This window comes from Mesitornis unicolor, unplaced genomic scaffold (genome assembly GCF_000695765.1).
Source record: "Mesitornis unicolor isolate BGI_N332 unplaced genomic scaffold, ASM69576v1 scaffold48480, whole genome shotgun sequence".
NCBI lineage: Eukaryota > Metazoa > Chordata > Aves > Mesitornithiformes > Mesitornithidae > Mesitornis > Mesitornis unicolor.
In genome coordinates this window covers 1-22,290 of record NW_010161247.1, presented here as the reverse complement: position 1 = coordinate 22,290, position 22,290 = coordinate 1, and the positions used below count along the sequence as shown (strand labels likewise).

Here is a 22,290-nt window from a genome sequence, read left to right as displayed (position 1 = left end):
TCCAAAAGGTCTTTCCCCAATTTATACTGGGGAAATAGGATTATGCCTAGATCTTTTTAGTATTGTGTGAGCAAATCTCCAACCTGATCTGCAAGTAAGATGAATGAATCCTTTGTGGCAGAAGAGGTTGATATTATGCAGCCTTTCAATGAACAAACCAGGATCTAATTACTTGGTTAAAAATCCTTTGCAAAGCTCATTGAAGAAGTGTTGAAGGAAGAAAATGTAATGAAACAAACTAGTAAGAGTCTACATGGGTCAATACATACCCAAGGAGCACATAATGCTGACTTATTTTATTAAGTGAGTGGATTCTCAACTTACTAAAAATTAAATCTCATTCCAGGTCCTGCTGCCACATTCAGAGGAATAGGGATGGCTTGTTTAGTGATTCTTCTTCTATTTGCGTTGATCCAGTGGCTGATGGTTCCTGACGAAGAAGAAGGTAAATATTCATGTCACTGACACTACAAAATTAGAGCTAGTGAAAAAAGGGTATCTCTGAAGCTGCTCCCTGCAGCTTTAATTTTGTATGTCTTTACTCAGATCTTGACAAAGCAGTTTGTTTTCAAGTAAGAAGTTTTTTACTGAGCAATGATGGAAATTGAAGTGGTGCTGCTGTACGAAGGGCAGCATTGAGTTCTTGGGTGTTGATAGGAGGAAAGCATAACTTAGTTTACTGCCTGTATGTCCTCTCAGTTCTAGGAATCCCTTAGGTCAGTCTTAACAGCTAGAGTGAGTCATTTCAGTCACTTCGGTTCTTTAAGGTCACCTTGACCACTGCATGCTCTTGTATTCTACCAGTCCAGGCCACCTCTGCCAGAAATTGTAGATGTGGCTTCGAAAGACTCGGACTCCTATAGCTGCCTCAGTTCTGTTCTGGCACTGAAGAAATCTCCCCTCAGGTGGAACTTGAACTTTTTCATCTCCACCTTTATTAATATAAAGGCTAATCAGAAATTAAATACTTGGTGCAAAGTTAAGGATTTAGCATAGATCTGATTCTTACAAAGATAATAAAACTGTGGCAAGTTCTAAAAAGTCAAGAATTTTTGAGCTGCTTTTTACCCAAGTATTACTTTCCAGTATGAGCTTTAAGTAAAGTTAGTTTTAAGGAAAGCTTTAAGGAAAGTTAGTTTTCTTTAGCTGGAATAGTAAACGAATTGTCCTTGACTAATTATCAAGTTGCCTGTACTGAAGTGTTCAAATATTTATTTTGCTAAAATTTTCTTCACCTCTGTTGAAATGATAATGGGAAAGGTGCAAAGGGTATTTGCTGCCTCAGTTTCCCATCAACTTCTGGTTAATTACACGCGAACCTACAAAAGAATAGTTTGTTCTTAGTGGTCTTATTCTATTTAGTTTCTTTCAGTTTGGTTTTCATTTGATACACACTACCCACGTTAACATTGTGTATCTTAATTTTAAGCATGGCAATAATTAGGTTGCATTCAACCAGACCAGTTAGATGGGTAAAACTAAACATGTGGTCAAGTGTGAGCAGGATTAGTCTCTTCATTTCTTCACTCCTAGAGAACATCCAGCCATTGCTTAAAATATGCAGTGCTATCTCAGAGTCTGTAAACAAAATAGATTTTTATAACTTTGAAAAAAGATGTCTTTTTAATCTGTAAAACATTTCTACTTAGAAGAAATATTTTCTCAAATTTTACAGAATGTGTTATTTACAGAGTCTTACAGAACATACAGCTATTGCTTAAAATACCCAACAGTTTCTGACAATTGGTTTAATTACTGTTCATATATAAATGGCTCTTCAGGATCGTAAGACACATTGTGTTGGGTCATGACAGTCATTTTATAGATGATGTTTCAAGACAGTTGTAAGAACTATTTCAGATTGTCAGAAGACCTTAGATGTGAAGGTCTGCTGGGAGGATTTCTTCCTTTACCTGAAACTCTGCAACAGATAACTTGTCTCCTCCAGTGTGTCAACCTTGTTCTTTTCTCACCAGTTGCGTAACTCCATTGTAACTATGGAGGGATGGTTTGTTCCTTAAATAAATTTTAAAAAAATGATCAACATGTAGAACAACTTTAAGTCAAACCAGTAGATTTAGATATTTTAAGATCAGAAACAGCTGTTCTGGTGATGTAAGTGTGTGACTTCACCGAATGGTTCCTGTTTGAAGCTGGTGTTAGTTTTGAGTATGAGTGAGGTGTAAGATGCAGGCTTTATGCAGAGAAAGGAGTCTGCTACAAGTTGAAAAGTCTTCCTTTCAATTTGCATGTAACTCAGAAATGACTTCTTAGATGTAACATGAAAATCCAAATTTCTAATAGCTACCTGGGAGCAAATGGACTGCTTCGTACTCGTTAGCCCTCCTGTTTATGCAGACATCCAGAATACGTTGCTGCAGCTGCAGAACAGCCTTAACGTCCACGTCGTGTTTCTCTTAACGAGGCTGTGGCGTGTCTCGCTCCTGGCTGTTTGTGCCAGCATCCTGCTCTCAGTACAGTTATGATAACCATATTGAGCAAGCAAGAAACACTTAGAGTCCATTGTCTGCTTCACTTTTTAAAAGTCCGTTGGCTTTTCGAGTGACTGCTTTGTTTTTAAACTTTAGAAAAGACAATGCTGGCGGAAAGGATCCCAGTGCCTTCCAGTCCTGTTCCCATAGCAACTATTGACCTTGTGCAGCAGCAGTCGGAAGATACCATGCCTCGGACTGAGCCCAGGCTTCCTCAAAAGAAAACTAAACACCAAGAAGAGCAAGAGGATGTGAACAAACCTGCCTGGGGCATCAGCTCTTCTCCTTGGGTCACCTTGGCTTATGCTGTCTACCAGATAAAAGAGATGGTTAAACTCTCCAAAACCAATCCAACTCCCGAGAATCAGCCTTTGCAGGTAACCTTCTAATGTACAGGAAGTTCTTGTCTTTATTAGATACTTGAAAACCTTTACAGCTGTGTAAATCTGTTAGTACCTGGTAGGTATTCTCCATCAGCTTGTAGTAAATTTGGAGCTGTGACGTGGTAGTTGGAATACTGCATGAAATAGAGTTGTTTTCTATGTATAGTACAGCAGGAATAGCTATTTTTGCAAGTATTATCTTCCTGAAGATGAGAGGAGAGGGAGAGACATAGAAAGAGACTGTGTTTTACAAGCTTGGATGCACTGAAATTCCCCTTAAATTTCCATTTGTTTTCACAGTAGTTGGAATGTGCAGATTATGCATTTTGCAAAATTCATAAGGTGGTAAGTGAACATGAAGATGCACAGCTGCTTAAGAGAGTGTAAAGTGATTTTTATTTAGTTTTGCTTCCTTGGGTGGTGCTGTCAGATGTCTACCAGGTCACACACATAGGTGCTCCAGACAAGTACTGGTGGAATACAGAGCCCTCTGTTCAAACAAAGTTAGTATCTTTTTGAAAATCTAGAGTTACCCCAGATAAGAGCCATTCTGTGACTTACAACGTCTGATTGCTGGTGCTTACTTTCCACCATTTCCTTTCTGTCCAGTCTCCCCTCAGAATACCTTTTAATAGCTTCATCCATGATTGGGTGGGCTTGGACCTTGAACTACCTTCTAATGCTTTGAATATGCCCTTCAGAATGGAGCTTAACAAAGCAGGGAAATGCTGTCAGTGCGAGTTTCAGAGCAACAGCATGGTTCACGTTACAACCACTGTGTTTACCTGTCTGGCAGGAGTGAGTGAGGTTCCTTCTTATGCACATGGTAGGCGTAAACACAGAAACGCTTTTTCCGTAACTGTTGTCTTTAGAAATGGGTAGTTTGGGATACGAGTGTGAATCAGCAGAGCAGAGTGTGTAGGAATTTCACCTGGTCAGCGATCTCCTGCCTGCCTTATTTGTGTTTATTCCTGAAAATATATTACAGGCATCTCTGCTTTAGGTTGGTTGGGTTTTTTGTTTGGTTTTGAACCTCCCTGAGTCAAAGAACATGTTCTCTTTTGTAGTGCCACTGAAGATACAGTCTCTGACACAGAGTAATTTGTCCTGACACACCGCTCTGTTTCCCATTGGTAAATGTCCTCAGAGTCTTGGTTAGTGTAAACTGTCCCTTTTTAAATCAGAGAAGAGCAGTCACACAGAATTTGTGCAATAAGCATGGCAAGAAAAGAATGTTTTGCAGTGTTGTGGTGTTTGAGAGGGACTTGTCCAGCACTGCTGGACACGACCCAGCCACCTCACTGAGAACCGTGAAGAGGCCAGCAAGGCTTTCGTGCCTGTTCTCTGTGGCACATGATCTCTTCATTATCCTTTCCTTCTTGTAAAAACACAGTGCTGATATAAAAGTAGTTCTTGTTGATGTGCCAAAACTCAATGCACCCTATTGTATTATTTTCTTCATCATCTGTATTCTCCAAAATTTCTTATCCCTGTTTCAGTGCCCCAAGAGGACAAACCTGCTCCAAAACATTTCAGGTTTTGTGCTCAGTTGTTCATTTTTGGCTGGTGATATTAAAATAATGAAACCAGAAAAAGGCTGCCCAGCTCTCTTAATAAATTTGTTCCATAGCCTCCTTAAAATGAAAATAGATCATTTGGAAGGAGGGTCAGTGCACAGGAAATGGAATTAGTGACAAAAATGATTTTTATAATCATAGATAGCATGTCATCTTCTAATGTGAAGTGCATTAGTGTGAAGGCTCGCTGTTTCAGCGCTGGTTCTGAACATAACCAGTGTTTCAGTGTGCTCTTATGTTCCTTAGTGAGGCCTGTTTGAGTAGACCAGATGGAACTGAACATCAGTACTGCAGAAGTTCTGCCATTCAGAAAGTCTGAGCAGGATCTTGGGGAGGGAGGGTACAATTCAGGAGAGCTATATTTGAGGAGCATGACAAAAAATCATAGAATGATTTGGTCAAAAGAATGATCTTGTCTGAACACTTTGAAGTCCAGTTAATTGTGTTTTTTTTCCCCTTGAAACACAACAAGTTTGTTTTTTGCATGCTTCTTGGGAAAGTGCAGTTAGGAAAAGAGATGGAAGGTAAGCTACTGTCTGCTTGTTATTAGTGTCATCTGGATTTAAATGTACTACTTTTGCTTTGCTTCTTTAAGTTTGATTTGTTATGTTGCGGGCATTCAAAGTAAGTGCTTTGTGAGTTTCCAGAAGTGCCTGAATGCATCTGGGGGTGTACCACTGGGGACAGCGTCATGAGTGCTTACACTTACTTTTTGCATGCAATCCTTTTCCCTCTCTTTAGAAAATCAATGAGGACTGCAGTGCTTCATCAGCCAGCTCAGCAAGACAGGCCCAAAATCCAACAGATTCTGGGCAGTCCAGAAATTGTTCAGCACCAACACCTACAGCAACATCAGATTCCCAAGTAGATGGCGACCCCGTTGTGTCGGATCATGATGCTCAGCCTGCTGCGGCAGGGCCCTGAGACGCGCTCATCTTATCAAATCCAGTGCATGGAATTCTGCTTCTCACCTGGGAAACGCTGGAGTAGGAGCTCAAAAGTAGGACTTCCTTCATCTTAACGATCATAATGTGATGCAGTGCAAGCTTTTAACTATATAAAGAATATTCATATGACTACACAGAGCAACATGAGCAGGGAAGCTAAAAGTTCGGAATTCTTGAGGGAAGTGATGTGGCCAGATCTAAAGGCAGGAAGGATTCTTGGCCGCTTTGCTAAAGCTGAGTCAAGTGCTATGAGATCTCTTTGCAGTCTGTAGGAAAATGGAGTTCACGCCTCACTTGTTGAGGTACAGAGTGACTTGATTGGGTAATTTTCTTGTTTGAATTTGTTCCCAAGACAAAATTAGAAGACTTCTTAGGAGAGAAAATGAGTTTCCCTGCATCGTCTATTAGAAAATATAAGATCCAATAAATATAGGAACAGCATGAAACTGTCTCTGTAAAGATTTCTCAGCAACAGAGTAGCTTTAACAAGCGTATCTTCATGGATTAAGTAAAACACACGCATATTCGAAGAATATGTATTTGAAGCTATGCTATCTTGTTTGAGATAAGGGTTTAGTTCTGCAAAGCAAAAATTTTGAACAGGCGTTTTAGCGAAACAGAAAAGCTGGAGGAAGGCTTCTGAAGAAGTTAACCTCTGTGCTTGCAGCCCTTCAGGTGCGTGTAGGTTGTGTGTGTTTGGGTAATTTTAGGTTTGATGTTGTACTGAGACAAGAATCTTTGATCAAGATTGCACAACCTGAGATTGATCAAGGGTTTAAATGGACACACTGTCTTTTTGTTTTGTTGGGTTTTTTGTTTTATTTCAACATCTATACAATGGTTTATTTAATGCAGTGTAGTTACTGTGGTTATTTATTAAGAAAACAGTAAGCTTTAAGTGCCTAGGGAAGGTGAGGGGTAGGGAGGAATCACCTAAAAATCTTAGTGATTAGGATTATAGGGGCAAAGCTGTTGAGGCAGGAATCGAGTAGAGAGAAAAATTCTCAGGAGGAAGCAAACTTAACTAAATTGCAGTATGTTTAGGAAATTACTTTGCCCAATGTCATGACACTGGAAGACTTCGGATTATGTTTTGTTACGCTTTTTACTATTAATTGCAGCTGGCTCACTTGCTGGTGCACAGTAAAAATTGCTGCTTGGAGGGATATCCTTGGGCTCAAGGAGGAGGCGGGAGAGGGGGTCAGGACAGTGGTTTGGCCTATTTGCTTATATTAACAGCTTGTTCCTGGGAGATTCTGAGCACTCGGGACTTTTTACAGGACTGAGTATTGCTCAGCCCTCCTCGAAATCAGATGTACGTGATGTGTTGGGCCTTCCGTGGGGAAGGTGTGTGCTGTGGGACTGTACAGTGATCCAGAGCAAGACCAACAGGAGAACAGGGTTAGGGGAGAGGAAGATGGCAGCAGCTAAGCAGGAAAGGGGGTGCACAGTTTTACCCATTTTGACATCCAGTTAGCTTGACTGAAGGGGTGTCCTGTAACTGTGCTTTAGCTGTGCTTTTACAACAACCCATGTTCTGGTGGTGCCTGGGACCAACACCATAGACTACAAAAAGAAACATCAATGACTAGCCACTAGTTACTTTTTTTGCACTTGAACTTAAATGTACTGTACTCACATAAATCCTCATGACTCGTCTAAGTGTCCTTTAAAATCAGAAATGTATTTATTGTATGTTTGTATAACTTGGGGGAGAGCTACAGACTGAACAGGTGACAGGACAGAAGGATGCTAAAAACCATCTTGAGGCAAACCAACCATTTGTTGAGTTCATGCTGTACGGCGTTACCTCAGCTGCTACCGCATAGCACCTGGATTGTGAGGCGAAGAGCTTGTACACCGTGTTTACACTTCAGAATCGTGTCTTTGAAATGCCTGCTCTTTTTGGAATTGTATAGTCATTCTATGTTGCAAAATGGACATGTACACCTGGGTTTTGATATTTGTGAAACTGTAAAATCTGTGGTAAGAAATATAAAATATCCATAATGTATTTAATAGTATCAGTCTGAACTTTTACTGCATTTGCTTTTATTATGGTGCCAGCAGTGAACATAACCACTTGAACTGTATTTGGTAATTATCATTGCAGAAAATAATATATCATTATTTTATGCAATAATTACCTTTTGCTAGAGCCTGGGAACTACTTTTGCACAGAGTTAAAACCCGTTTCGTGATAAAACCTGACTGCAGGCACAGTTTCCCTGAATGGGGTGAGGAGGATGTGAGGGATGCACACCAGTGTGCATCATGAACAGGCCGATACAGAAGTGTGCAGGACATCATGAGTGAAAGTCAGAATTGGATTCCTTTTGCTGCCTGGTAGTTTTGAGGTAGAGGCTGCTAAGTCCAGGTCATGTCAGCCTGTATGAAAGCACTTCCAGTTTCTTTTCCTGATATTTGCACTATTGCACCTGCCCTATACAGTGGCACATTGTCTGGAATTTGTGTTTATCTTGGGTGTAGGGCAGTTACATTTTTACTATTTCAAATGCTTAATTTGTATGTATACAAAAGCAATGACAGGGAGAGATCATAGTTTTGTTTTGTTGTTCACATGTGTGTAACTGCCAGACCTCACAAATTTGGCTTTGTGGTGGTTCGGATCTGTCAGGAGGGGAGAACTGGAAAGGCAAGTTCCTTCAGGGAGGTGCTTTTGAGAGGGGACAGCCTGTTTTGGAGTAACCACAGCTAATGCACAGTTGGCGTTTCTTAAATCTGCAGCAAGGGAGAAAACCTTGGGACATAAACGTACCCAGTTAGCTTGGCTCCTCGTCGTATCTTCTGCTGCTCTGAAAAGAGTAAATGCATAAGAGAAAACCACACAGCTGGAAAACACTTTTATTTTTAAAAAAATCTTAAAAATACAGCACAGTACATTGAACACGCTGTACCATGACTACAAAACAAATACGAAATTCTAACTTTTTCTTAACACCGTGAAAGAGAAGATAAATGGAACTCATCCTTTGTTAAGGAAGAAAGGCTTTTATAATGGTTAAGGCAATGGATTAACATCCAGATTCTGTTCTGATTTCCTGGCTGAACACTGGACTGTACTTGACAGTTGTGTTTCAGTAAACCTGTGTAATCTCTGTATCACAGGAGCACCGTGCAAGTGAACTCACTGCTGGTAAAGGGCTCCAATGACAGCAGTTGGTTTGGGTGGGTTTTGTTTATGGAACAGGCTTGGGGACATTTCTAAGGTCAGTATCAGCTATCCACTAAAGCAGCTGTCATCTTTCTCATGTGTTGCTGCATTTCTGTCTTGGGTGTACTTGGTAGTTACCTGCTCTGCTTTGGGTAGTATTTACCCATCCCTGGCAAATGAGGGACATGGCAACTTCATAAAACGTGGGTTGGTGGTTTTAAAATCTTTGTTCCTTTTGGGAGTGGGTGTAGCTGGTATTGTTCGAAATAGTTTTTAAAAAGGGACAGTGCCTGAAAAATATAACTGCCTATTTTTCGGGAGCTTTTTTTGTTTAACATATTGCATAGGTAAAATATTACCTTAATGTATTATCTGGGCTATTGTATATAAATACATATTACATACTTATGGAAAAATGATCATCGCTACCTCAGCAGAGAGAGGAAATCCTGAAAAACTGTGGGTTTAAGCTAGAATAAATCTCATTTTCCCTGTTGGTCTCAAATGACATGGATGAAGGTCCTTAGCTAGCTACAAAGTACACTGAAAACACTTGTGTACTTCAGAACACTGAAAAAACATTTAAGACATCCCTTCAAGTATCCTTTTTTGAGTAATCTGTAAATTCTGAATACTTCATTTTCATGATGGCAACACAGGCAAAGGTAAAACAAATCTCTAGTCTACTAAGATAATCGTTCAGAGGAGTTTCCATCCTTCTCCCAAACCATGCAGGATAATGAACCTTCGCTCTGTTTTCACAGCAGCTCATGCTGCCAGCTTCTTGCTAGTGGCAGAACCCACCAAGCCAAGCCTGACTTCCAGAATGTGGGTGGCAGTTTAGCAGTGAATTTGGTAGTAGCTGCCTCCCTTAAAGGGGACGCTGCCTTGCTAGTAGTGGCCTTCCCGAACAGAACTCTCCTGTTATATTTTTGAGTGTTGTGGACTGCTTCCCGCCACCCACATTGGTGGGTTTGTAAGATTGGATGGTGACAGAATTAATGGCCTTTTGTTTTCTGCAGTTTGCAGACAGTAAACAGAAAGGCGAGGATAGAAGAATATAAGGATAGTGTAAAGAACAAAAGCAGGGAATGACCTGTGCAGGTGGATGAACTGAGGGGACTTGATCTACTTCCTAACCTAGGATTGTGTAATACATAACTTGAAAGACATTTTACTGTCTACATTTCTCTCCCTGTTCTTCCCTCTTCCTCCCTGCACACTTCCTATGGTAAGTCCTGAAGAGGGACAAAGAAGGGGAGGTAGGAGTCAGACACCTCTCCCTCCTGGTTTTGCCAGGAGTTACTCTCCACTTTTTACTGAATGAGCGAACTTTGACAGTGCTCATGGAGCTACATGTGCGTTATCTGTATTCCCAATTATATGGTTAAAGCACCACTCTGGCCCTGCTGACAGCAGTTTTTCCAAGCAGCTGAAACAGCCTCAACCTTTGTTGACTTTTCTGGGCTGTGGAGAGGCCTGGAATGGAGGGCAGGGCCTCTCTGAGGTAAGGTGACAGTGAAATTGAAAGCAATAATACAAACACATTCACAGCATAGAAATCTTCTCCTAAATCATCTGCAGTTGTCACAGGTGGAGAAGCAGGGGACTGAAGAAGAGTATGTGAAGAAACAAAGACATGGAAAGAACAAAGTGCAGTGTAAGTAGAGCGGAGACCAAGAACACAACAATACACGCAGAGGGTGGAAAGTCAGGCAGAGTTCGGAAGAGTAAGAGGAGCTTGGAACAAACGTGGAGAGGCAAAATGAAGCTAACAGAGAGCAAACCGAGCCAGAAGAGCAAACAAATCTCATTCAGCTGTGTTAACTCTCTATTGATCTTTAGCACTGAAAAGTCTCACAAGCAATAAAAACAGCTTATCAGCACACTAACAGCATTATTAAAGTTGTTGACACATAGGATACTTAGTAAAAGTAGACCATTAATGATGGCTTTTCCTCCCTCTAGTGCTCAGCACAGAGGACTTGACAATGAAAAGGGCCAAGACAGAGTCTCTGTTTTCTAGAGGTAGTATCCTTGGAAAAACAAGGCACCCTGGCTGCTGTCAGTGCTTGCTTTGGAAATAAGGAACATTTACTTCCGCAGTTGAAGTACCGATAGCATGAGAATCCTCTGCACCCAGACAGCCCCTATGGTTCCCTTCTGTTGCTCTAATCAGGCAACATCAGTGATACAGGAAAGAGTTTTTTCAAAAATCCCTGTTTGTCCACCAGCAACCACAAGAAATCACCAAGCGTGAGTTCTCAGTCTGTATCCTTCCTTTCTACGACGAGTGTGTTTTCCCCTCTCCTTTTTTTTGTTATTTCCCAAAGCTCAGAGCAGCTCGGTAGCATATAGAAATGAGATTTGTTTATGTATTTCATCTTCATCCTCCTCCTCTCCTTCATGGACGGAACTAGCTGGGTCATCTTGCTCAGATTCTGCCCCTGTCTCAAAGAGCTGCTCTTCCAGGAAGAAGCTCCCAATGCCGTATTCCTCCTCATGTGCCTTTGTTTCTGCAGGTGAGACGTGGGGAGATCCCAGAACAAAACCTGCAAACCTGCCAAATTTTTAAAGGGAGAAGTGATCAGCTGAGAAGTGAAAAAAAAAACCATTGTAAATGCAGGGGATGCTGCCGGTTAAGCAGGGATGTTGTAAGGACATGGCCCCAGGCAGTGCACATGAGGGGAAGTTGCAGCATGAGCTGAGCATCCTGAACAACAGAGTGAGTCACAAGGGATGGCAGCAACCCTGAAGATTTGTGTTCCTGCCTCATTTTTTCTGTATAAGTAACTTTTGCTCTTCCAGAGGCCATCTGCAAGGTCTTGTGACTAAGCAAGAAGATCTAACTTCGTTTTCACATCTTGTCAGTACTCGTGGGGTAATCCAGAGTAAGCATTTGTACAGTTGGATAGATAGTACTTTAGCTTCTAAAGATAAATGAAAGCTGTAGCATATTTCAGACAAAGGCTGTAAGAATTCAGGTAAGTTGACACTGCTAATGAGAGGAAAAATGGTGAGAACTTCACATTCCTACATTGCTGTGCGATCACTTCGCTTCTGGTGCTGCATGGACACTGAGCAAGCTGGGCTAAAGTCTTCCCACAGAATTCCTGCGTTTGGTGAACCTGGAGCTGCAGACTGGGAATTCTGCAGCTGCTCCAAGTAAATGCCAAACTGCAGGTCTGGCAGAACAAAGCAGGAACCTAGCATCATCCCTACATTTCGGCTCACCACAGATCTTACTTTCAGTGGACAACTACACTGAAGAGAGAAAATGGAGCCGGAGGTTTCTGGCAAGCGTGTGGAAACAGACGGCAGTTCTGACACCTGGGTAAGTGTCGACAGCATCAGAGAAATGTAAGAAAAAGGAAATGCAGCTACATTCTGGAGTTCTGGTAAACCGATCAATAATTTGCATTTTAGACTTAACATTTCTGTGAGATGAATGTTGTCACCTCACTCTTCTTGGAAGCACGGTTGGTCTAAATGGGGAACAGCATTGGACTGGCTGTGTTTGACAGGTTTGCCTCATGTTGAGCTATCTTCTGATGCTTAATGGAAGCTTGAAAGGGTACTCAACTTTAAACTGGACTGCTGTTGGTTCTCCTTTTTATTTTTGTATTTTTTTAGTGAACAGTTTATAAGAACCATATTAACTAAGTGATGGCTAGAAAATACACGTGTCGCAATTGTTTTGTGCATTTGGCAGTGTTTTGTTTTACAATACTGCAGTAAGTTTTCACTTTTTTTTTCAATCATGCTACAGAAAGCAAGTAGCTTAGAAAATAAGATGGTTTAACAGTAAATCTATAAAACCTGGCAGAGAGGCTGTCTGTGTGCCCATCCAAGGAAGATGAAGTTTCTGAAGTTAGTTTTAACTTTTTATTTATTAAATTCCAAGCTGACTGGGGCTCCTTTGAAATTGTGACACTTGGTTCTGTGGTAAGGGCCAAGTCTTTGTGGTTTGCTAATATGTGAAACTCTGCTTCTTCTATCTTGAAGTTTTGGCTTTGACAGAAATACACTGCTATTATGATTAATTTTATATTCTGCAAGATTTTCTGGCTGCACTTATCTGACCCTTCACAACCCTTCTTTGTCTTAAGTTTGCCTCTTAAGCTATGTCTGAAGTAGCTCTTCTGTTATACTTCATAGGTGCAGACCTTTCTTTCTTTCTCTGTATCCTTAGTCTTACATATTGGTTGATATTTCAAGTAATAGGATTCCTTAGCTGTGAAAGCTTGCAGTTGGAGAGCTTAATACAGCTAATATTTGAGCATGTATCTTCAGTCTGCCCCAAGTGTAGACCATGCAGAAGTGTATTGCTCTAAAAACTGCAGAATGGGGCATTTCACTGGTTAGACAGCCACCTGAGTCACTCTGTAGGATCTCACACAGGCATTGTAGGAAGCTTTTAAGTTTTAAGGAAAGCTGCCATTACCATGAATTAGCTGGGAATGTCTGCAAACTCTCAAGAGCAATTTAAGATCAGAGAGGAAGAAACAGGCTTTAATACCACCAGCAAGTAATACCCTTGAGAGCTGTGGCTGCAATCCACAGTGGGGTTACTCAAGAAGATAAAGCTACCTGCACATCTGACTGCATGCAAGAGAAATGCACCTGGAACAGTGCCTGAAGTAGCATTTGGCTCTGCTGTGTAACAGCATCTGTACAATGTGTTTCCTGCTTTAGAGAAGCCAGATTGTCTTACCTGTGTGGGGACTGGAGTTTGGATACAGCTAACCACGATGGGAAGTCAGGGTTCCTGCAGGACAAGCGCAGCTCCTCCAGAGCTCTGCCAGTTTCTGCTTCACCTTGTTCTCGATACTCCTCTTCAGTAAGGCGTTTAAACACTATTTTTTCTGATTTAAAGTGAGTCTTCATTTTTCTAGAACGAAATGAAAACAATTAGTGTTTCTAAAGTCTTCTGACAAATAATTATAGTCTGTCCTTTTTCCTCTACTACCTATTAACACGCATTCATCACTTTTATCTTTTTTAAGAGGACAGGCTACGTGCTTGCATTAAAATTTTAGTACAGGGTGTCTGATGTTTGCCAGCCTGTTTACCCTGCGTCTTAAACTGAAGTTGTAGAATTCCACAGAATGATATCTAGTGAGCTTCAAATGAGCTTTGGATCAGCTTCTTATGCTGTATGCATGGACTAAAATCTCATAAATAGATGGCTGCTTGCTCAGCCATTTTTAGGTGCAATATGCAAAATGTGTCTGTGCAGAGACATAGGCTGAATCAAAACCCAGTCTGCATATGTAAGTTTGAAGATAAGCAATGCTCTGTTATGAGTTGTTCATGTTGTTTACAAGATCGCTTCTCTTAAATCTTGCTTTAAATTACAAAACTGAGTAGTCTGAGGCCAAAATGTTTACAATCTGATGTTTTTTTAGCTGCTGCGTAGCGATGTATAATATAATTAGGTATCAATTAGAAAGTGTGCCATGTTCTGTTCCCTTCTGTCGACTGCTTTCAATTTAAATGTTGTGATGAGTTAAGATAAGCAAGGGCTGGATGCCCATAAAACTTTCAGCTCTGCATAGAAACACCTGCTCCAACCAGCAGCATTCAACATCCCTCCTCATTTCCCTGTAAAGCAAGCATGAACTGGAGCCCTTGTTCAGGTCAAATGGTAAAGTTTGTGCTGGCTCAGTGGGATCAGTACTGATATTAACAGCAAATAATGCAAGATTCTTAGTTACTCTGATGTATCTACTGCTCTGAACTGTGTATCACGTGTACATCATGAACATGTGTATCATGGCCTCACAGTTTGGTGCTGCTGCTTAGTGTTTTGAAACGGGGGGAAAAAACCAAACCCTTATCATTCTCCCAAGAAATGTGTCGAGCTGTATTTCAGTGCTTCTTGGCTTGGTAGAAGAATCAAGTAATGAAAAACAAAGAGGTTCCCAGGGAGAACACACCAGAGTGTTTCAGGTTAAAACAGGTATGCCAAACTCGTAGCCAAATCTTGCGGATTTCAGAGTGAGCTGAACCTGCTTACATCAGGTAACTATTGATCCTATCTGTTGCTTTTGAAACGGTGCTTCTCAGCTGCTAGCAAAAATCAGTCTTCAACAAAAGAGAAATTCGACCTAAAATAAAGAAGCTTCAACCCAGTCCACACCTCAACATCTGAAAAGAGCACAAGAGCAAAGCAGTATGTTCTTCAAAACTAAACAATGTGTAAAGGACTAAAAAAATAAATTATTTGGGTTTTATTCTTTGGGTTATGCCAGTTCTAGCCTTTGCCTCTTCCTGGTTCTCTGCAGTTCAGCAGAAGTCCACAGCTATGGAACAGCCTGCACTAAAGACTCTTACTCTGGATGCCATCACTGAAGGTAAAAAAAACCAAATGTAAATTGGCAGGACTCTTTAGAATGCTAATTTGAGTGTTGTATTTATGATAAAGCATACTTCAAATTCAAGGATGAGCAAACAGATTGTTGCCATGTTGCTAATGAAAATACTTAGGGAACTTAAAAGTCTACGTAGTGTTAGCAGTTCCCATTCCAAATGCCACAATATAAATGGGGCTCTGGGAATATGGGAATATGTCTCCACGGTGATAACAGATTGTTTCCATGAATTAAAGGTGGATGTGTACATCTTGGATAATAACCTTGGAAAATGAAAATCAATGGAAAACATTACTTTTGTGCACATGGGGTTTGAGTCTCTGAACTCTGCACTATCTAACCTACAAGGACTGTCACGTTTTAACAGCTGCTTCCTCAGTGACAGTACACTGTCTTGTCCCGTAAGATTCAGTACAAGTTACCTGCAGATTCTCTCACTACACATGAAACCAAGGCAGTATCTCTTCAGTCTGATCAATCAACCAAACAGAGATGTTATGGTTACCATATGCTGCAGAGAAGAAGGTGGCTACATTTGTATTTAAGAGCACAGTCGCATTTCTTCATTCTCCAGGGTTTGAGTCTCTGAACTCTGCACTATCTAACCTACAAGGACTGTCACGTTTTAACAGCTGCTTCCTCAGTGACAGTACACTGTCTTGTCCCGTAAGATTCAGTACAAGTTACCTGCAGATTCTCTCACTACACATGAAACCAAGGCAGCATCTCTTCAGTCTGATCAATCAACCAAACAGAGATGTTATGGTTACCATATGCTGCAGAGAAGAAGGTGCTACATTTGTATTTAAGAGCACAGTCCCATTTCTCCATTCTCCATACAACAAAACTGATGTTTAAAACTGCCAAATGGAAAATAATTAAATTCCTGTGTCTCAGGGCTTTAAGCCTTTTCTGCTGCAGTACTGTGAACTAATCCTGGAAATGTGTAAGTCATTATTGAAATGTAAGGGATTTTTCATTATCAGCCTCCAGCATTTCCTGGTGGTACAGGGTCTTGGACATTCACAAACACATACAAACCTGCTTATGTGACAAGCAGCACCAAGGGGGTAACACAGGCCTTTTGAGCAGAGGCTGACTGCTATTACTGCATATGCAATTTGAGGTATGGTGACACCACAGTAAATTAGGACAAAGGCTGTTAATTGTAGTGTCCATGTGAACAAGGTTATGCTCAGTTCAGTGGTAAGTGGTCCGTGCTGGTAGCAAGTGGCAAAGCTGGCAATTCCAACAGCCAGAAAATACCCTGTAGAAACAGAAAAGAGGGACATGGAGAAAAAGATGCAAATTACCCATAGAAACGTTATTAGTTTGGTTCACAAAGCTTGTGACTGCTGTGAAGTACAGCCTGCTGTTTCTTGCGTTGTCTTAATAGATACCTGCATTATGCTCTATGTGCTGAAATATATTCAAAAGTGTGCAGTCACAAGGTGATGTCCCCGTGCAAGAATGTTAAGTGCCAGATTAATAGATTTTTCAGCCCCTGCAGCTGCATCCAGTTAGCCATTTATGCATCCAGTTCCTAGATCCAGCAAAATACAAACCAGCATAGCTGCTCTTTTGCTGTTACAGGGAAAGTGGCAAATCACTGAACAAATTATAGAGGCAAAATCTGCTACTGGCCCACTATATCAAACTTCTGTACTCAGTGACACAATGTGACTAAATGCTGATTTGAGTGGATTAGGATCCTTTGGAATATTCCAACATGTGTGGCTTAGGAGAAAAAAGTACTCCATAAATGTGTCACTTGATCTTGGTTTTTATGGACAGGTATTCATCTAACCACTAAATTAAACCAAAATCTGCAGTGCATTTTTTTATAATTTTCTTACCCAACAAATAGTTTCTGTGTTCAGACCACAACCACTGCATATTCTCTTTGAAGCAGTAAATAAAATAGAGAGAGGACATCCAGCAGCCGCTCATTAAGATCCAGAAGGTACTGTGCTGGAAACAAAATAAAACCAGAACAAAACAAACACACCTTCAAAAAATCAGAAAAGGTCAAATCAGAATCAGGACCATTACGTGCAAGGGAACTCGCAGGCAAAACTAGACGTGATAGTTGGTAGACCTACCTTATGATTTGTGTTAGGCTTCCACTGTACAGTGCTCTGCACGCTACAGCTAAACACTATTGATTCTCAGTGGAGCAACTGCATCTCTGAATTTGTGTATCACATCTTAGTGTCATGATATAAGCCTACTGCAGTGTATTCCCAATTAACATATCTCAGCAGTATTGTGGGAATGCGTGGATTTTGTAAAAATAAAGGAAAAATTCACATCTGCCTTGCAATGGATTGTTTCTGGTGAACAGAATAGAATCTGTCCTAGTTGCCACTAAAACTATATTTAATTTAAATGGATTCATAGATTCAAAAGTAAGCTTAGCTCCAGCCCCCCAAAAATAATTTAAGTTTCAGAATAATCTCTTCTTGTACATCAACAATCTCCTGATTAGTTTAAACTCAGAGGCAAGCTAACCAGAACTTGATTCTGACCTAGTTATATTTACTTGATGCAAGTAATCCTGCAGTCATTTCAGTGCAGTTACCTGGCCACAAAAACAGAGCAAAGACAGAATCTGGCTCTGTACTCTTCACTTCCTATATTATGATGCTGGTGATTATTATGGTGTTTTATAAATGTAGATTTACCCTTGGAATAAACCTTTTAAGTGTCAACAGGACAAAGACTAGCAGAGCAAGAACACCCAGTATTACTCCAGAAAGGTAAAAGAACGTGGTACTCCTGCAAGAGAACAAGAGAGAATACAGTGAGAACTATAATTTGTAATTGGTTAAGATGCCAACATTTGTAGAAACAGTCAACAAGGACTTAACACAGCTGTAAGTTAGAATTCTAGTTGCATGGTTAACAGGCCCAGTTTAGATACTAAATCTGTATAAGGAAAAACTCCCAACAGATACTTAAGGTCACTGGATTTGTTACAGGCTAGGAGCCTATGTTGGGTTTTTTTAAGCTCCCGCTATTTCTGATTGCATTGACCTTCTAGTTTCTAGTAATTTAATTTTCTTCTATGTATCAATATGGTTTTATATTGCAAGATTATTTTGTATTTTAAAATGTAACAAACCTCCACAAACTCACAAATGGTTTTTTCTTTCCCAAGCTCATGCATTTATAAAGTCTGACACTTTAATTCAGAATTAACTCTATAAAACCTACTGCTGCTCTGCTTGTTCTAGAGGTGCTTCCTCACAATTAATTTGTGACTCATTTTGCTTTGAAGTCATGGGCCACATATTTTGCTATAATAATTGAGTATCCTCCCTTACATGCTATGCAAAACATGCATCAAAAGAACGATGGCGAAAGGTTGGCACAAAGGTGGAGGCAAACAAGGCCCCAGATGACCTCATCCTAAGCATTTCTCCCTGGAGGAATGCACTGCTGATTCTCCCTGCAGGAAGGCACCGCTGATAACACATGCAGCATTATTTAGCATTCAGCTAACCTCACTGGTCTACAAAAGGGAGAGAGAATTTTTCTGAATCCACACGCTTGCTGAGGATTGTTTTGGTATTGCCCAGTGCAAGCAGCTTGGATACAAGAACCCTAACACAGCTCAGTGATTAATTGAGTGCAGCCCTCCAAGATATGGCACAATGCGTCCAAACACGAATGGTAGGAAGAAGTTTTAAATATATGTTCAGTTTCCTTATTTCACTTTCCCAAAAAACCAACACTTTAGCCTAGAAAACAGACCAAAGATGCACACACTTTGGGAAAGAAAGTAAAAAACCAGCAGCCAATACTCACCTGCTCAGGCTGTTTGCAAAATGGAACAGAAAAATTCCAGCTACAAACAAAACCAAGAGCTTTCCATCTAGCACTAAAAAGGGGGGGAAAAACAGAAATAGACTTTAGACTAATTCAATCTGAAACGCTGATTATACAAGATATCAACAGAAAAGTCCCAAGCTTGTTACAGAAGAGATGGTACATTCGGTTACAGTGGCAATACCAAGCTCTCTGTAATCTGAACTGAAAGCTTTTTCACTTACTTTCTCGTTTCACACTCACAGTGTACGGTTCGGTTTTGGAGGGCTGTATTTTGAAACAAATATCCTCTCCATACTGTTTTATGTTTATGAAAGTTTCTGTAGATGTCTCTGGTTTCCAGAAGATTTGAACAGCACACGCAGCAAACTCAAAAACAGTTTCTGAATTACGACAGTTGCTTTTTTCCGAAATAGGCTCAAACCTGAACGTTTCTCTGCTGTTAACTTTTACCTAAAAACAAAGAACAGAATACACAGAGCAGCAGCTCAGAATCACTGGGGTTTTGTGGGGTTTTTTTCTGAACTATATAGCATACAAGTCATACGTGTGATAATCAGTAAACTGTAGTTAATAATGCAATCTTCCTGTTAGGGACAGAAGAGCTATAAGGAGGATGAAAGATATCATAACCAGAAATTTAAATATAAACATGTTTCTGCTGGGTATTCTGGGGTTTCTTGCTAGTTCCTAGAACTCTCCCCACCAAACTGGTAAAAGTTCTAGTCCATCTTTTGAGATGGGATGGTCTTCCTGAAAATCGTGATTCATTCTGAGCTGTCAGTCAGGGCCTATTAGGCAACAAAGACCCATCTACAAAAAAGTGATGCAACAGGTAATAAACCAGGCTTCTACTGGGAGAAAACACATCAGCAAGCAATTTGTTGTGGGAAAAATCGGAGTTTCCTGCTTCTAAACATTTACTCCAGGAAGCTTGTGTGCCTGCTGGAAGGTTTCACCACCATAGTCTGCTACCATTCAGAAAAATACCCACAGTGTGCTCCTGAGGAAAATAGTCCTGGGAACAGACACAGAGATGTTCCACTTCCTTCTATCTGAGAGCAAATGCCTGCAACAGAGATGAAGTGAAACTGTTTCTTTTGTCTGGAGACATTACTGCCCAGGGGAAAAAAAAGGAACCACACAGATAGTTTGTTCCTTTAGCTGCTACTGCTTCCACTGTTCAGAGATTTTTATATTGTTTCAAGCTAAATCTCTAAAACACAGAGGTCCTGCTTTGATCTTGTGAACTGATAATACTCTTTGCTGGCAAAAGTTCACATGAAATGTATTGAATATCTGAATGATCCCCAAAATGGCCCCTTACCTGAAGGGTCGACCAAATGTACTGTAAGTGAATGGTTCTGTTTTGCACATAGCAATAACAGTTTTCATCCCATTTCTGGATGACATCCATTTCCTGCAAAAAGCTACAGTTTCTACCTGGAGGGGCAGAAAAAGTTAATTTTAAGCATGTATCAAATACAAATGTATAATTTTCCTTTATTGCATTGTTGTACATGCTGAGGGAATCACAAACAATTTACAGATAATCAAACATAAGAACTATGCTGAAGGGTAGCATGTTCAATCTGATTTAAATGAGAATTCAAATTAGACTTCTAATCAAAGTCATTCAGGCTCCAGAGTAAACTGTAACACCTTTGGAAAAAAAATTAATCTAGGGTGATATTTTTAAAAAATGTAATCTATAAAAGCTTGGCTTCGGTATCAGTGTTTTGATGGCACTGGAACAGGGTCTCTGGGCCAAATCCACTGCTGGCACGAGTGGGTGTAACTCCACTGGAGCTGATGCTTATACCAATGGCGAATGCAACCGTGGGAGTCTGAGCAGGTAAACAGGCTTACATATTAAAATAGTCACTGCACACATGACACGGCTGCTGATGGCAGAAATCATACTCCTCTCCCTTGGAAACGTTTCGAATGTTAAATAACGCAGCTCTTCTCTTTGAAACAAACTTTCCTGACATAGTCCAGCCATGGCACATAAAAAGGCAACTGCACTGATAGCTTGCCGTAAGTCATCCAGTGAGGGATACTAATTGGCCTAACTCTCCTGAAATGTCAGCGACCCCCCACGATCTTCAGAATTAGACTTTTGAGCAGAAATGTACCTAGGAGATTTATGGACCAAACTTTGAAGAGTAACACACATTCCAATCTGCATACATGTGTAAAATACACCCTACAGTGCATTACCGCAGTGTTCCAGGAACATAATTAAAGAGAAGAATAAAGGAAATAATTACAGATCTGAACAGAGGGAATCATCTGGCTCACTGAATAGAAAATGTTGGTCTAAGCCAAGCTCAGTAATAACTGCTAACACACTGTCATACACTCAGAACAGCAAAATTAACATGTACAAAACAGTCTCAATCTGGACAAGGAGATACTGTTTGCAGGTAAAAACCTGCCCTGTCTCTATAAGGAAGCTGAACTTGGACTTGATTATTTTTTAACCAATTTAATTAAGCCAATAAAAAAATACCTGTGTGGATGTTCTTACATAAGTTTATTAAGTCATTCCAGAATTTAAGTGTCCACAGATGATCTTGTTACAGTAAATTAGTTTAAACTTAAAATTTGGGCATTCTTATTGTGAAAAATTAAACATCTGATTAATTTTCATCCACAGCAAATCCAACAGGAGGGAGTACAACCCTCCAGACAAGGGCTGGCTGCACTTCTTGACAGGCACTTCCATAAAAGTCATCAGATGAACTGGCAAAGGGATTCATTCATCTCTGAGAAGCGAGAGTTTCGAGATGAGCAGTGCAGAGGATCGGCATCTGCTGCAGGATCTGGAAGATGCCTAAGACTTGGGAATGTCAAGGCAAGGGGGAAAGCAGTGTCTTGAGTTATGTATTGCTACAACTGAGAGTCACCTTTAGGGTTTTCGCTGCCCTTTTTAACAAGCGATCTTTTCTGCACCCAATTCTCATGAACAAAGTTAAAGAGGGAGTAACACAGACTCCAAGTCCGCTTCCTGTGCCAATCGCACCCAGCTCCTCAGCGCTGCTCCCGGAGCAGAGGCGAGGCCCTACTCCTTCAACGCTCGGTGCCGCTTTGTTCCCACAGGCTCTCCCCGGCCCGTCCCCGCCTGTCCCGCACGGCACCGCACAGGACATTCCTGTAGGAACTGAACCCACATGAGACAAGCAGGAAACAACAGCAAAGCGCCTCAGGGACGCGTCGGGCCCCTGAAACAGCTTCGGGAGGGGTGGGCAGGAAGGCGGCGGCCCCGGCCGTGCCGTAAGGCAGCGCCATTTTGGGTAAAAGCAGGAGGCTGCAGGTCGCGCTGTGCCGGAGGCGATGGAGACTGGCAGAAACCGGGGGAGGACAGCGTGTCCGCCCCGCTCCCTGTTCTCAAGAGGATGTGGTGTGGAGAGCCGCCTCCCCCCCTCACCCTGTGACTACCCGGGCAGGGGAAACGGACCCCTCCCCAGGACCGCCCCCGCCCCCGGGGAAGGCCAGTACCTGCTGA

At 41.1% G+C, this 22,290-nt stretch overlaps 2 protein-coding genes across 2 annotated transcripts; one reads left to right on the top strand and one right to left on the bottom strand.

Moving 5' to 3' along the window:
- The first annotated feature begins 351 nt into the window (after positions 1-351).
- MFSD6 (major facilitator superfamily domain containing 6) lies at positions 352-5,413 on the top strand. The gene is made up of 3 exons (XM_010192244.1): positions 352-445; positions 2,589-2,869; positions 5,194-5,413. The coding sequence occupies exons 1-3, from the start codon at positions 376-378 to the stop codon at positions 5,374-5,376; spliced, it is 534 nt and encodes a 177-aa protein (XP_010190546.1). The 5' UTR covers positions 352-375; the 3' UTR covers positions 5,377-5,413.
- A 5,495-nt stretch (positions 5,414-10,908) lies between these two features.
- On the bottom strand, positions 10,909-22,073 carry TMEM194B (transmembrane protein 194B). Its single transcript, XM_010192256.1, has 9 exons — positions 21,956-22,073; positions 20,107-20,222; positions 19,004-19,232; positions 18,759-18,831; positions 17,633-17,726; positions 16,805-16,919; positions 15,990-16,215; positions 13,289-13,465; positions 10,909-11,134 (listed from the first exon to the last, which is right to left on the bottom strand). Exons 1-9 carry the CDS (start codon positions 22,071-22,073, stop codon positions 10,909-10,911), a joined length of 1,374 nt encoding a protein of 457 aa, XP_010190558.1.
- Positions 22,074-22,290: the final 217 nt, after the last annotated feature.

Bases quoted from the DNA above. Each gene is read 5' to 3' on its own strand.
- MFSD6 (XM_010192244.1), top strand. From the start codon at position 376: ATGGCTTGTTTAGTGATTCTTCTTCTATTTGCGTTGATCCAGTGGCTG. The intron at 446-2,588 runs GTAAATATTCAT...TTTAAACTTTAG, and splicing joins GGTTCCTGACGAAGAAGAAG to AAAAGACAATGCTGGCGGAA. The intron at 2,870-5,193 runs GTAACCTTCTAA...CCCTCTCTTTAG, and splicing joins CCGAGAATCAGCCTTTGCAG to AAAATCAATGAGGACTGCAG.
- TMEM194B (XM_010192256.1), bottom strand. From the start codon at position 22,073: ATGGCGCTGCCTTACGGCACGGCCGGGGCCGCCGCCTTCCTGCCCACC. The intron at 18,832-19,003 runs GTAAGTGAAAAA...CCCCCTTTTTAG, and splicing joins TGTGAGTGTGAAACGAGAAA to TGCTAGATGGAAAGCTCTTG. The intron at 16,216-16,804 runs GTAAGAAAATTA...CTGTTTCTACAG, and splicing joins ACACAGAAACTATTTGTTGG to GGTATTTTCTGGCTGTTGGA.